General features: G+C 41.6%; 1 protein-coding gene across 2 annotated transcripts in view; it reads right to left on the minus strand.

Moving 5' to 3' along the window:
• Window positions 1-14515, minus strand: part of RABL6 (RAB, member RAS oncogene family like 6) — a 54235-nt gene that overhangs the window by 21781 nt on the left and 17939 nt on the right. The window contains exons 4-9 of one of the 2 annotated variants that reach the window (XM_085308322.1): window positions 13086-13138; window positions 11425-11516; window positions 10425-10565; window positions 9180-9285; window positions 7085-7234; window positions 3725-3828 (exon numbers count right to left, since the gene is read on the minus strand). In XM_085308322.1, the coding sequence (XP_085164448.1) occupies window positions 3725-3828; window positions 7085-7234; window positions 9180-9285; window positions 10425-10565; window positions 11425-11516; window positions 13086-13138 (646 nt within the window). The remainder of the gene's footprint in view (window positions 1-3724; window positions 3829-7084; window positions 7235-9179; window positions 9286-10424; window positions 10566-11424; window positions 11517-13085; window positions 13139-14515) is intronic. The other variant, XM_085308323.1, reaches the window with a different exon arrangement.

The following is a 14515-nucleotide window of genomic DNA, read 5'->3' on the forward strand; positions in this document are numbered from 1 at the left end:
AAATATATGTGCAGAAAGAGCTATCATCAATTTCCTATAAACTGTTTTTCCATGTGTATCATTCGGTGAGGGAACACACCTAACTTAACTGAACAAACACAATATATATGATTTTTTTCTCCTGGCTAGACACAACTACAGATGGAAAAAAAATGAGCAAATTAAATACAAGGTTAGAGCAAACAGATTGAAAAAATAATAAAATATTAATTCAGGAACTGAAAAAGGGATAAGATCTGGTTTTAGCAGAATTGAAAATATAAGACCTGAGAGGCCACAGGGGACGCACATGAGAAAGAGGTGTGGCAGGAAGAGAAGAGACTAAACACAAGGAAGGAGCTGGAAGCATCTCAGTACATATTATGTAGGTGAAAACCCAGCCAGTGGCTGCCAACGGAGAGCTTACATAAGCTGGATGAGGCAGCGTTGTGTGCCACCTCGTGTTCTCTTTGGGATGCGCATTTGGAGCAATGATGTTTCATCCTCAGGTACCCAGACACAGCAGGATGAAGAGTTCTTGTGCTCTTTCTGTTCTCATTGATCCAAATTTAGCATCAGTCATTGTGACAGAGCAGCTACTAGCCACATACAGGGTGAGCAAAATAACTGAGATGTCCTAAAACTGCCTTGCTCCATGGCCTGATTTTATGGCAGCGCAAGGTGGTGAACATAAGGAGAGCAGGAGTTGCCTCAGGGGAGGTGGTACAGTAGCCACATGGCACCCATGGCCTGCAGCTCCAAACGCCTGTGTATACCTCACTATGCTGAGCAGTTCAGGGTGACTGATAGCAAAATTACAGGTACTTTCTAAATCCAAGCAACCAACACAACAACTTCACGATTGCCAAGGATCAACAAGTTGCACTGCATCAACTCACCATGCCAAGTGCCAGAGTATACAACATACCAGGTGTTCATTTTGACAACCACTGCAGGTTACAGTAACATATTAAGCATGACAATCCCAAAGCAAGAGGATGGGCATCTGTTACATAGGGTTGCAGGGATCTTCCTGAGCTCCAACGAGTCGTGCAGACCTGCCTCACAATTACAAGCTAACCAATTCTCACCATGTATTATTGTTGTGACTATCGATACTCTGCTCAACAGCCTAAGCCATTTACTAAGTATCAGAACTTTAGCCAAATCTGAGTTCACTGCTATGCAAGCGTGGTTATTCCTTTAAATCAGAACTTGGGCTGAAGAACTTGAGCTCAGAAATTGAACAGCACCTGCAGGGATAAACAAGAAAGGTATGGACAGTATACTTTTCAACTCTGAGATTGAAGCAACCCCCCTTAGAGGTCATCTGTTTCAGAGAGTGTCTCTGAAACAAAAAGACTCTTCTAGCTGAAGTGCAGAGAAAAAAMCTCAAAAATCCTAAAATAGCACTCTATTTTTGTCAATGTGGTGAAAGTACTCAGACATGTCACGGCCCAGTCACGGGGCTCAAGTCAGGAAGCACCCAGAGATATTTTAAAGACCAGCTTTTATATATACATACATACATATATGTACTTGCTATACCAGAATCCTAGGAAGAAGTTTTGCTTTTAATATTTTAGCAGTTCTCCTTCTATTAGKTGCCCTAGCTGAGGTATTTCTTATGCCACATTATGCCAGTTACATAGGCTAATAGTGCAATTAGTCAYCCACAGTGCAAGCCCTCCCCAGTGACTAAGCAGCAGTCCTGCGTAATGGCACACTGCTCTGCAGCACAGGAGAAGGGCAGCTACTCGGCTCCGCTTGGCTGTGGGACATCTTCAAAGCATTCCAGGCGCAGATGCTCCCGCTCTCCCATGCTTCCTTTGCACCCAACTGCATTTAGAAAACGTTAAGGCACCGACATGCRGACCAAATGGTTGTCTAGCTTTAGAATTTCGATGAACAACTCAGGGGTTTCTGTCGAGGCGACAAGAGACTACTGAACACAGGAGCGCAAGAGACTACAAACTGCACTGAAAACTCTTAGGGCAACAACATATTTTGACTTCTGAGTGAATAGGGAGTGCCTACAGCAACAAGGCCAGTCTAGCCTTAAGATTCTGCATGCTACTGCAATGCAAGTGATACTCCTTAGTAATCACAGTGTTTCTACTCAAGTATGCACTACAGGAAGGGTAGTCTTTGGCAGCAGAAACACATCAATATTATAAAATGTTATACCATGAGTGTGGTTACACCAGAGAGGATGGTACAGTCTAACATCCGCTGCTGGAACTAAGTCTCACCATTCTGCTTCTCCAAGTCCCATGCTTTTGCTGCTTTTTTAAAGTTCTGGTGTTCCGTAGATGCTTCTCAGAGTCAGCCCAACCTGCTCATATGGCAGACAACTAACCTAGAGGTGGATATGGCAGTAAAGGAGAGTTTTCTACTGGATTTGAGAGCTGAATTGGCTCATACAAGGGTACAACAGATGTTAAAGTTGGGGTAAGGGTGGAATGCAACTAAGCAGTAACACCTTTYGGTGTAAGTTTAAAGAGCTCTGCTAAGTTTTGATTCATCTAAGTATCCTTAACCTTGGAACAGGTTACCCAGAGAGGTTGTGGAGTCTCCTTCTCTGGAGAAATTCAAGGCCTGCCTGGATACAACCCTGTCTAAAATGCTCTAGGTGACCATGCTGAGCAGGTGGGCTGGACTAGATGATCTCCAGAGGTCCCTTCCAACCTTACTGATTCTATGATCCTCCCATCACTAATGCAGGGTATGCAGATATACTGGAAAACTATTTGACAGCACAGCCTGCGCAGCCCAGTCCTTTGAGCAGTGAAAACAAGAGAGTGGTTTAAGACAGACTGTCAAGTCCCTAAAAAAGTCACTGAGGTGAGTGCTCCAGAAACACCACTATTTTGTATGTATATGGCATATTTTAAAGTTCTCAAAACAAAATACACTTTCTAAGGTTAAAGAACTTAAAACTTGGAATTTAAAAAGAACTTAAAAAGCAGTTCTCAAAATGGCTATGTCTAAGTATTTCACAATCATTGACTCCAACTTCCAGATAAAGCTGCTTGTAAAGAGTGTCCTGTCAATTCATTCTGGGGTTGATTTTTCTAGCTTGCACATCACTGCCATAAAGACTTCACAACCAGAATTCATGGAACACATCTGTTAACAACACACAAATCCGAACAGACTCCAGCTGTTGTGCTACAGATGTACTGGCTTTGCAGGGCAAACTCTGGCAAAAGCTCATTTCAACCAACAAAGCAAGCAGCTGGGGCACCAAACAAAGACAAGAGAGTAGGGACTAGTCACTGTTTCAGAGCAGAAATGCACTGAGGAATCTGGAAATATTCAGAGGAGAAAAGATAACAATGTTGTAGCCATTAATTTCTGCTTATTACAAGACACAATACACAAGAATGCAACAGCCAAAAGAAAAGGAATTAGCTTGTGAGCTGAGCACTGGAGATACAGAAAATATCCCTTTTCAGCATCAGAGGCTGCAACATACTTATCTATAATCCCTGCAGCACGTGCTGCCTCCAAGTGTCCTGCTCAGCTCCACCTCCACGGTCCTCCCATGGATCATGTGCCTGTAGGAACCAGACCCTTTAAGAGGGATCCCAAAGTGCATGCTTTATCTCAGGCGATGTCACCTAATGTGACATTTTAAAAGATCCAAAGAAACTTGACCAAATGCTACAGCTGAGGCTATCCAACATTCATGTGATACTTGGACTCCAACAAAACAGTTAGAAAAGATGGTTTAATGACATACAGTTCGTAGTTTTGATCTTCTGTCTCCTGCTGCACTGATAGCTCCTCCAAAGTTGCATCAATATCCAGCTGATTCGTCTCCAGCTGCCGTAGCAACGTCTCCCTCTGAAGAAAGGAAAACAAGCTGGGTCTGAGCAGGAARGGTCATTGTAACAGAGCTCTGCGCACTTGCACGGTGCAGTGAGATCTTGTGTCACCACTCTYCCCACAGCAATAAATTAAACAGGAGCTTTGATCCACTGCAAGGTGTTCAGTGTAAGTACAGAAGCACAATGGAAAGCAGAAGCAGCAGCAAAAGTACGTTAATCCAGAAAGTAAGCGTGCAAGAAAGTAACCTATTCTGAGAGCTGTACTACATTGGGTCACAAATAATACGTGATTCTCAGACACAAGATCACTAGTTTCATTTGGGAGAACAACTGCACAACTGCTCTCCACAGTGGTTGATGCCATTTCATTCTGAGCTTTTATGTTTTTCCTAGCAATAAAAGGAGTCTAACTGAGTAAGACTCAACTGACTCTGAACCCCACAACAGTTTTCTTTTTAATGGCAGAGGCTGATGAGTGATCACAGTCTATCAATTCTGTGCAATTTTAGAAGTTACTACCCTTAGCATTGAGTTATTGCCCAGAGCTGAGGGGCAGAAACGTCAGCCCATTTCCAATGTGAAATAAAGTGAGTTGGCTTCACTGACATAAAACAAGGCAGCTTAATCTGGTCCTTCAGGTTCCATATTTCCAACAGATTCCAAACAGGCACTTCACTTGAGGGGCTGCAATGTCTTAAAAGGCTCTAAATCAATTGCAAATAGTCCTTGGACAAACCTACAGGCAGTTCAGACAGCAAAAAGAAGAGACCAGTAACTGCATGCCTTACTTTTGAGGCTGCATTGATAATACCAGCTTCCATTGACATTCGGTGGAAGTGTCAGCCCTCCCTCTCCCACTGCCTACAGACTGGATGACATAGGAAACAGCATTAGCTTGTGCTCAAGCATGTCCATTTACAGCAGGACCCACCACTGGTGCCAAGGACTGACACGCTGCACCACCATCCACTCAGCAGACCAGGTAAAGGCCCAGAAGGAGACAGAAGAGAAATTCTAGATTTCCTCCAGACTGCAAAGGCTTTTGCTTTTATGACTGCCTCATCTTCAACATTGAGTTTTCTACCACGATACCTACTTCTTGAAGTTTAAAAATTCACCATGGTCATTGATGCTGATTACATGTTTGGGAACAGGTATCCTCACTGCAGAAAAGTCCCATTAGACTAAAACACACAGAAGGAAACCTGCTACATTATTTACAAAATAAAATCCCTAAGGAAAAACAAACATTTGGATAAAGGAATGGAGTGTTGTTTCTATGCACACATGCTAGGGACAATATGGTTTCACATACATGATAACTTTGGAGCTATTAAAAAAAAGAAAATTTAAAACCCAAGTAACTCATCTGCCGCCTTATATAAACTGCATCAAACTACCCGAGAAAGCATTCAGAGCATAGCTTGAGCTTTCTATGGAGCAAGCTGATTAACTGATTTATATCAAACCCAACTATGATTTAAATCAGCAAGCAAGGTTTATGTAATTTTTATTTTGTATTACATTTTTCAGACCAGGTGATTCATACTGGTTGATAACCATTAAAACATGCTAATTCATAGGCAGATATAGCCTCTCTCAAAATTTAAATACTTCTATGATCATTTAAGCTAATGAACAGCTTACTAGACATTTTTATTCTTCATGTTCTTTCCACAATGAAGCAGTTCAAAAATGAAGTGATCCATTTTTCCCTTGCTAGGTTATTTTTTTTCATCATATTCATAAGCTCTATGTAGATGCAAATTTGAATTTAATTAAAACATATACACAGAACTATGAAGTCCTTAGCTAACTCAAATTCCCTTTATTGTGGTATACACTGAGAAATTTCAGCAAAACATGTTATACATATTTAAACTTGTTTAACTAAAGAGAAGTAATAATCTGTAGTTACTGATTTTAAAGTATTGCTGTATGGTCCCTGTATCCTTCAACATTCGAGAATAGGTTTCATCCTTCTATATTTTACTCATATACTGGAACCATAAATCATAAAAAAGGCAAATTTTCTACTTCTTTGTCCTCAATGCATTTTCTAATAAAAGTGAAATAAATGTTGAGCAAATTAGTTCAATAAACAGAAAGAGAGGGGATACTGATCTCAAATGCTGATCTTAGGTACTTGGATAAAGGCTTTTTACCAAACAAGTGCCTTGATTTTTCTCATACATTGGTAGCAAGACACGTACCAGAGTTTTACTTACTTCAGTTCTCACAGATAACAGTAAGTTTAGAACTTAGATTTAATCACAAGCACGATGCATCTAATTTTATTTTTAAAAAAATCATTACTAGTAATGGATTGAAATATTTTTTTAAAAAAATCTATTTCAGCACGCTGGTATTAAAATATTCAAGAAACAACTTATTAGCAATGACCCAAAAGAGCAGAGCAAATCACTGCTGCCGTCCAATGCTTTGGCTGAATGCCACTTTCAAGTGCTTCTTGGGAAAAGGCCATTCCAGCTGCCTGCTCAATTTTGTCTCCTTCCAGTATGGCACTCTGCAGACCTGGCTGACCCGATCACATTAGCACATTATGTGGGCCACCAGCAATACCTAGGGCTGGACTGCTTTCTCCGGTTTGAGAATCCTCCCCCTGGCAAGGAACTGTTAAATAATTGAAGAGCCCAGACTGCTAGGGGGACTAGCTTTATATCAAAGGTATGAATTTCACCCACCGCTTTCTCAATGAAAGATGCATGAATGTAAGATGAACACAGTAAAGTGCAACTTAAAACCAATGCACCAAACACCAGCTCTGCTAAGGACTCTGGTATCTCTCAGGCAGTTAACAACAACCCTTCCCCTTGAGAGCTGTGGCAGATCAGGCTGAGAAACACAGAGAAACTTCAGAAGTAGACTGAGACTGATTAAATTATATGTGCATTTAATACCTGGCAGAGTCCCCCTCCTTTAACCTTACTTTGCACAGAAGTACTAGGCAAATGACTCTTTTTTGGARGCTGTTACTAGCAATTTCCTCTGAAGGTATAAAAAGTACCATTAGCAATTAGATCTAGTTGTGGCTTTCCTACACCTTTTAACATGCTGCACTGCTTGTTAGTAAGACCCAGTGGGCCAGCTCTGGCTCCCAGTGCATTCAAAAAGCAAGGCTCCCAGCTGCTAAACAGGAGTTGCAAAATGCCCAGAGCCACCAAATCAGCAGCTACAAAACAGCACTAAGCTCTTCCAATAACACTGCATCATGAATGCAAGTGGCACAGGAAAAACTGAGCGAGGCACACCTTCGTTGAAGTCTGACAGCAAGCAGAGGCTCTACAGCCTAGGTGGAAGCAACCAAAGGCCTTCAAATTTGCTGCTGTCCTCCTCAGAGAATGGCAAGGGCAGAGATCTCCTTCACCTTGGAGGGAAACATCTTCGTATCTGCTCCTATGCTGTGATTTTAAACAAAATGCATGGAAAAGCATCTGCCTGCAATCCAAATATCACAGAGCTGCAGAAAYTAGTTTTGGCTCCACTGTTTCAAAGCAAAGGCCAGATAGCTGTGAGCTGACCAGTCTTTCCTTGAATGATAGATATAGGACAGACTCATCAACTGCCACCTTTTTTTGTCAAGATACCAAGAACAGTGCAAAAATATTTACAYGGTGTCACTCATGTGTGTCCACCCAAACCTCCTCTTGCACATTATGGGAACAGTTCCTTCAAAACTCTTTTGATGTTTGTTTGTGAAGTGCTGAATTGTTTCATTATAGCATATAAAACCACAGGATTTGGAAATCTAGTATAACTGAAGCCAATCCTGCCTGTGGCACTTGTACCTTGTGTTTTGGACTACCTCCAATGCCATCTTCAGCCCACTGAACAGGAGAATAAATGCAGGTTGATCACTCCATTTCCCTCATCTCCTCAAGCAACAGTCACTGGAGTCTCCAAACTACTAGAGGTTACATCAGATTTATTTTTTCATGTTCCTAAAGACCAAGATTCGTCCAAGAAGTTCTCTGGCTTTGGGGCTGATTAGCTTATTTAAGTGTCCTAGCAGCTTTTAGTTTGGTACATCATGTTTACTTACTCACGGCACATTTCAATGACAGGTCACCTATGACTCTCCTCCTAAAGCTGTTTCCAGATAAACCCAGAGCCACAGACACTTCAGTATTTCCTGGTTATGATTATATTTAGGAAAATCATTGCATATATTGACCATTAACAGTATCACTATGAGCAGCTTTCAGACACAAAACTGGCAGGAAGCCTGTACTAATGTCTTTGTCTCTTATCAACATCTATTTGAGAAGAAAGATCTATAAAACTGAAATAGCAATAGTAACCTGGGAACTAATTATTCTGCCTGATTTCTATAAGACACCGCTTTGCCATAGGTACTGAGGTTATAAACCAGCTATCTAACCAACACCACACTGGTAGATTTCAATTTTCTCCACTGAGCAGTAAACTGGGTTTAAATGACAGATTTCTACAGCTTCTTCCTCAAAAAATTATCATTTGATTTGTTTCACTGGGTTGCTGTACCTTAAGCTTGCTCACCCTGCTTCCTTCTAATGCATCTGCTCTGCAGACTGAAGATGTGGTGACATCCACTAACATATGTGAGCTTATTCTGAACTACTATTTCAGCTAGGATTATTCTTACAAAAATACACATAGGCATTTCACTTTCTAGTGAAAGACAATCAAGATCAACTGTTTAAATTTTTCCATGCAATAGAAAACAATGATACAACATCACACGCACCTCACGAAAGTATAACCCCTCAAAAACACACTCTAACCATTCTGAAGGACCACAGCCACAAATTTCACCCTTTAATGCCTGTTGGCCTTCTGCCTCTCCATTCATCCCACTAAAGAAGGCTCAATTATACAAGAGAAATCTGAGACTTGGATCTATGTGTACAGGATTCAAGCAGATCAGTTACCATTCATCTCAGGGTAATGATTTTCAGCAAACGGTTGTCCCCGAGCTGTTCATCTTAGCAATTTTCTTCTTAACTGACTGGTAACATGGAACTTAAACATAGACTTTAACACCTATGGGGATGTATCATTTTGGACTTGATAATCACAACAGTGGATACAGTTCTCTTGCCCACAATATTTATTATCTTGGAGACTTTCTACAAGAGGTGAGCATCTGTGAATATAGTAAAGAACAGCCCGTGCACAAGCAGACACATGTTCAAGTCACAGACACCAATGTACTAACATTTTTGTTAACTAGGTGTTCACAAAAAGAAAAAATCCTTTAACAATGAAAAAAGCACAAACATTAAATCAAATTCCCACCTTAGAAATAGGGAAGATGAACTCCATCCCACCCACCCACCCACATCTCAGAGATACTCTTTCTCTTACCTGCAGCTGCAAGAAGGGGATGTTGAAGAACTTGTGCAGGTACTTGAGGCCAAAGCTGTTCTTCATGGAAGACTCAGCATACCGAAAATATGAGGAGCCAGGTGGCCTGTCTCAACCAGATAGATAGAGAGAAAAAAATTGTACAAAGAACATGGACTCCATACACGCAGAGGAGGCACCTACTGAATTATATATCATGAGCAATCCTCATTTACAAGCCAGCTCCTCAACCCCCAGATGTAGGCTGACAAATAATCCTGCTAGGGACTGATTATTTTGTTTACAAACAAAATTCAGACTTTGCTCCTCCTGAAGGGTGGCAGAAAAAGCTGGAATGCAGCTGTTGTGGTGTCATGCAGCTGACAGACTAAGAAATAATGTGTCAGGACACTAGACCACTGGTTTACTAAACTGTGGATTTTATGGCTATATATGGCCATTCCTCAATGAAGATTTTGTTTTAATACTACTAACAGATCTAAATTAAGTCAACTACTCAAGCATTGGCACTGGGAATCAAATTCAGCTAAGTTTATATATAAACTCGTGAAGAAATGACTGCATCACTAAATCAAGTCTTAAAACCGATGCCATTTGTGTGTGCCTGACACACAAATGAACAAACAAGAGACTAAAACACTAAAAAATGCCTTAAAATCATAAACTGCAAAATGGGTACAATCTATTAAATCCTGACCAACAAATAATATTTACAATTAAATAATAGAGAGCTCCAGAGCCTAATTTAAGGGAAAAAACTTGCTTGGCTGCTAAGGGAGTAGAATGATTTGGCTCTGCCCAGTAGCTGCTGCATGAAAATGCTCTTAGAGGAAGAGCGAGGTTCACAGCTGCACTAGCTGGCTGTCAGGCAGCAGGATTAGAGTAGAGAACAGCTGTGTTTCAGGGAGAGAACTCTTTTGCAAGAAAAGGACTAACCAAAAAGAAGACGAGCTATTGGGCAAAGCAACTATGAAAAGCACATGCTGGTAGGCACTAACTGTTTCCAGGAACGTAGCTGACAACCTGGCTGATACAGCCTAGGCAAAATGGAAAAGAGCCCATCATGTAAATCAAAGATGGTACATGAAACACTTACCTATCAAAGCCCCAAAGCTAAGCAGAGGGCCTGGGAATGAATGTGACGCACACTGGAAACACAGCAGCAATATGTTTTTTTGCGGTTGATGACAGAGAGCAGCCAAGTTCTGCTCCCTGTTTGGGGATTGTGGGGCCACCCTCCATTACCTGTTCAGATTGTCAATGAAGTCTCGCACGTCGCCAGGCAGAATGACCCGGTGCTCCCCCATGTCTCGGTAATTCCCAAGCACACACACTGGAACGTGGGTCGGCACTTTGGGAAGTTCCCTCAAAATATAGTTAAATGTCCTTCGCCAAAGGAGAGACAGACACAAGTAAATGAGGGGGAAACATATTCTGTAAGCAGTTTCATCACCACAAAAGCACAAAAAAAATACAGAAAAAATACAAAGTAAGAAAAGAATTTCAAAAAATMTTTCCAAGACTGTTGCTTCTTTGCCCCTCTCAGAAGAATACATTAGCTGTAAATACGTTCATACCATTCTTCATTCAAAAACAAGTTCAATACTCCACTTCCACCAGAAACCTAACATCTCCGGCAGTAATATTTCTCTCAGACCTATACAACTGTGTGAGGACAGCAGAAGTAGAGGTTTCCCTCACTTCTGCTGGCAACAGGCTCACTGACCCATAATCAAACCAGTAAAGCACAAGCTTAAATATAAAGCAGCAGCTACCTCCTTATCCTCCTCTGGCTTCCATAGATTCCCCATCCTCCCCATCAGAGATGCAAAATTTATAGCTCACCATTTCTATCTATTATTGCTATGGATTACTTAGAGGCCATAAATTGCATTACCTGTCTTCCTGGGAATTTCCCCATTGCTTACTAGTCTTCTCCTTACCCTTGTGCTCTGTAGAGTTGGGGATTTGTAAATATACCCAGTACACTTTGCATCTGCAACAGGGCTAACTATCAAGCTTTAGAAAGCAATACAGCAAGAACTCCAGGCCACAACCTCACAGGGAAATTGTTCATTCAAAACAAACCTAGGACTGGAGTATATTAAAAGATGTGCCAGAAGATAAAGCTCTTATTTTTAGCAATACACAATCAGCTTCAGAAGCCTTCAAGAAGTCTAACGATTTTTCTTTTTTGATTAAACAAGTGAGAGACTGATTGCGCATGACCTTAACGATGTCTTACCATTGCTTGGTGATGTCAAACATCATCACTACGCCATTGCAGTTTTTATATACATCCAGAAACTCTGCATCCAGAGCCATTTCTGACTCTGCCTGAGGAAATAAAGGCAAAAGAAGCAGTAAATAACTTGGCTCAACTTTCAGCTTGCACAGAACACAACCGATACAGCACTAAATAGGCAAAACTTCTAAAGTAACAGCCATTAGAAAAGRTAACAGTGGATTTCACATCATTATCATTTAAGGAAGGTACTTTGGGGGTCCCCTGCATACAGGAGCAGGATGGGAAAGATCTGACATTCTCTGAAAAAAACATGTCTGCAATTGCTAAAATCCACCCTTGCTCTTTCCCTTCTGTTCCCAAAACTCATCTTGACAACATAATTCCACATGCAGCTAAGGGATACAGCATAGAGCACATGGCACCTATTCCATCTCTTTGTAGACGAGAATATTGACTGTACTTTGATTGCTTCTGATCCATAAAGCCAAGATGTAGTTTCTAATGAGTTTCTCCTATCCGTGGCTAAAAATATTTAGAAGCCAACTTGCTTTTCATCATTTGGACTCTGCAACTTTGCAAAATTCAATGCTAGTCATAACTGAATCTGCAAGTCTCCTGCTGCAATTTGGTGTCTATGGAACAGCTTTCACTGGTTTCCTCAGAGCGAGAAATGCATCCATGTTTGCCAACAGAGAGGCAGCTGTGTGTTCATAGAAGCCTTTTCCCCCAGGAGGARAACATTTTTTAAAAAAATTCTCCTTATCTGACCCAGATTGAGGAGGACTGGCATCTTGGTCAAAGAAACACCTCTTCACTGCCCTGAACCATCCCTAGGAATTGAAGTGCTCAGCACTTTGTATATCAGTGATATTGGTTCTCCTTCCACGCGGAAACTAGTCTGTCAATTTTGATAAAACGCTTATTGAATGAACACCAAAACATTGTTCATGCAATGAACCCCGCAGGGCACTGGCGCAGCAGCAGCAATGAAGCTCTTGAATAGCTGCAGCAGAAATCACATGATCGACGGCCTTTAAATTGACTTCTCCGGAGGATAAAATAGTATAGCTTTTAAAAGAAGTGCTACAGAAGTGCATCAGCAGCCCAAATGTAATTTGGAGAATGTGGCATCAAGGGCTCCCTTACGGCACTTCGTTCTATAGCAGAAGATCCACAGAAAACAGGTTTATGCAACAGCCATGAGGAAGCCACTCTGTTTACTTTTAAATACTATGTAGCACCTCTGTTGCCTTTTCCTCTTCTACCTTTCAAAGGGTGTTAAAAGGTAATTGTTAGCCTGGTTTTAAGGAACAGCCAGAGACCATGGCTTTAAGCGATTTCTTCAAGTCTCATAGCAAGTGCTTTACAAAAGGACTTCCTGAGACTGACTGTGTGTAAACAGGTACAAAACTACAGTGTAAATATCTGGGTGCCTCATTCCCAGAAGATCAAATGGAAAACAGCAGGAGAGTTGCAATGAGGGCAYGAACAGAGTGCTATCACAGGCAGGGCAAAAGAGCAAAGAGCATCCGGGATCCCACTGCCCCTCACAAAGCTTCCAGACAGCTCAGGGCAGACACAAATGTAGAACGCAGAAACCGAAGGGTGAGAAGAGGCCTCCTCCTAAGAGGATAACATTTGTACTCAAGGTGACCTACCTCCTGAGGATCATTCTCCAGTTTCAAACCATCTCCTCGTTTTTTGCATTTTCCTTAAAAAGAAGAGTTGTAAAAGACAAATGCATTACACTGGGCAGAGAATTCCAGCACGGGTCTGCCTCCCCGGGCAGCACCATGGCATTTTGTACACAACCTTGAAATGGCTCCAACTTCTACTCCAAGCATGGGGAATATGAGGAGAGGTGGGACAGGCATGCCTTGCTGAGGAAAACCAGCTAGTCTGTTTGATGCAAAGGTGAATACAAAGTCTGTGGTAGCTAGAACAGTGCTCTTCACAGCAGACAGTCACAATGACTGAAGAATATGGGTTTGGGTGCACTCCCTGACCACAAAGAGAGCTGCTCTGTTCCACTTTGTGTTGCATTAGTGTTGAAGGAGAAAAAGGATACTGGGGCTGTTTTGACTAAACTGTCCGACTACGTACAAGCTATGCTTGAGAGAAGCTACRACACTGCTGCACTACTGCACTGACCTGAAGCAGGCAGTCTTATAAATACAGGTGCTCTCAGAGCCCATTAGGTGCTTTAGGCTGACTTGTGATGAAAGAAAAAGGTGGCAGCGTGGAATAAGAATTTAACATTCAAAATGCAAATAGAGCTTACAGAAGAGGAAAAATCTGGGGGGAAAAATAATGTGGTGAGGGGGCTGYGGAGCAGAGGAGAAATGCATGAAAGGCCAGAGGTGGAAGGACAGGTCTGGTCATCACCAGCAATGGTGAAGAAGGGAAATCCTAACGGAGCACCAGTCCAAAGCTCTGAGCACACACTAGACGCTCTGAGGCATGCACTAAAATATAGCCCTTACGTTTAAAGGTCAGTCCTGAACAAAATGACCTTATAGAAATTCCTTTTAATAGTCACTTCAAAACAAAGTTGCCATGTGTACCCAACAGGCATGTGAGTATCACATGAACAGTCACTTAAATAGCAAGCAAAAATCCAGATAAGGCTATATTTCTCATTCCTTTTTTTCAGGTACCCTGGAATGCCTGCACACTGCTAGATAGTTGAGGGAAGGCGGACACATCCCTGAAATGCAGCAAACAATGTCAAGAAATCCCCTTCTAGCACATTACTCGTCAGCTTTAAGCATGCTCCACCAGCCTCTGTGGCTTCTCAACAAGAGACTAATAAAAGAGGACAGCTAAACATTTACAAATTCGTACCACTAAAATAGACACTCCTTTGAAATAGGCTGCAAATAGCTGCATGTTGAGCCTTCTCCCTTTTCTTACAGCTTCAATAAGTGCTCGACAAGTACCAAGACTGACACTGTAAAGTACCCCTGGCATTTGACTGAGCACCCACGGAAAAGGAGGCAGCATCTTAAACTTCAGAACCAATGTTTCAAGCTCCCTGAAAATTTTGCATTTTATCAGTCACACTCTAATCATGTTTGCAAATCTTAAA

The sequence above is a fragment of the Rhea americana genome, unplaced genomic scaffold, assembly GCF_003343005.1.
Source record: "Rhea americana isolate MKP2758 unplaced genomic scaffold, rheAme1 scaffold_273, whole genome shotgun sequence".
Classification (NCBI taxonomy): domain Eukaryota; kingdom Metazoa; phylum Chordata; class Aves; order Rheiformes; family Rheidae; genus Rhea; species Rhea americana.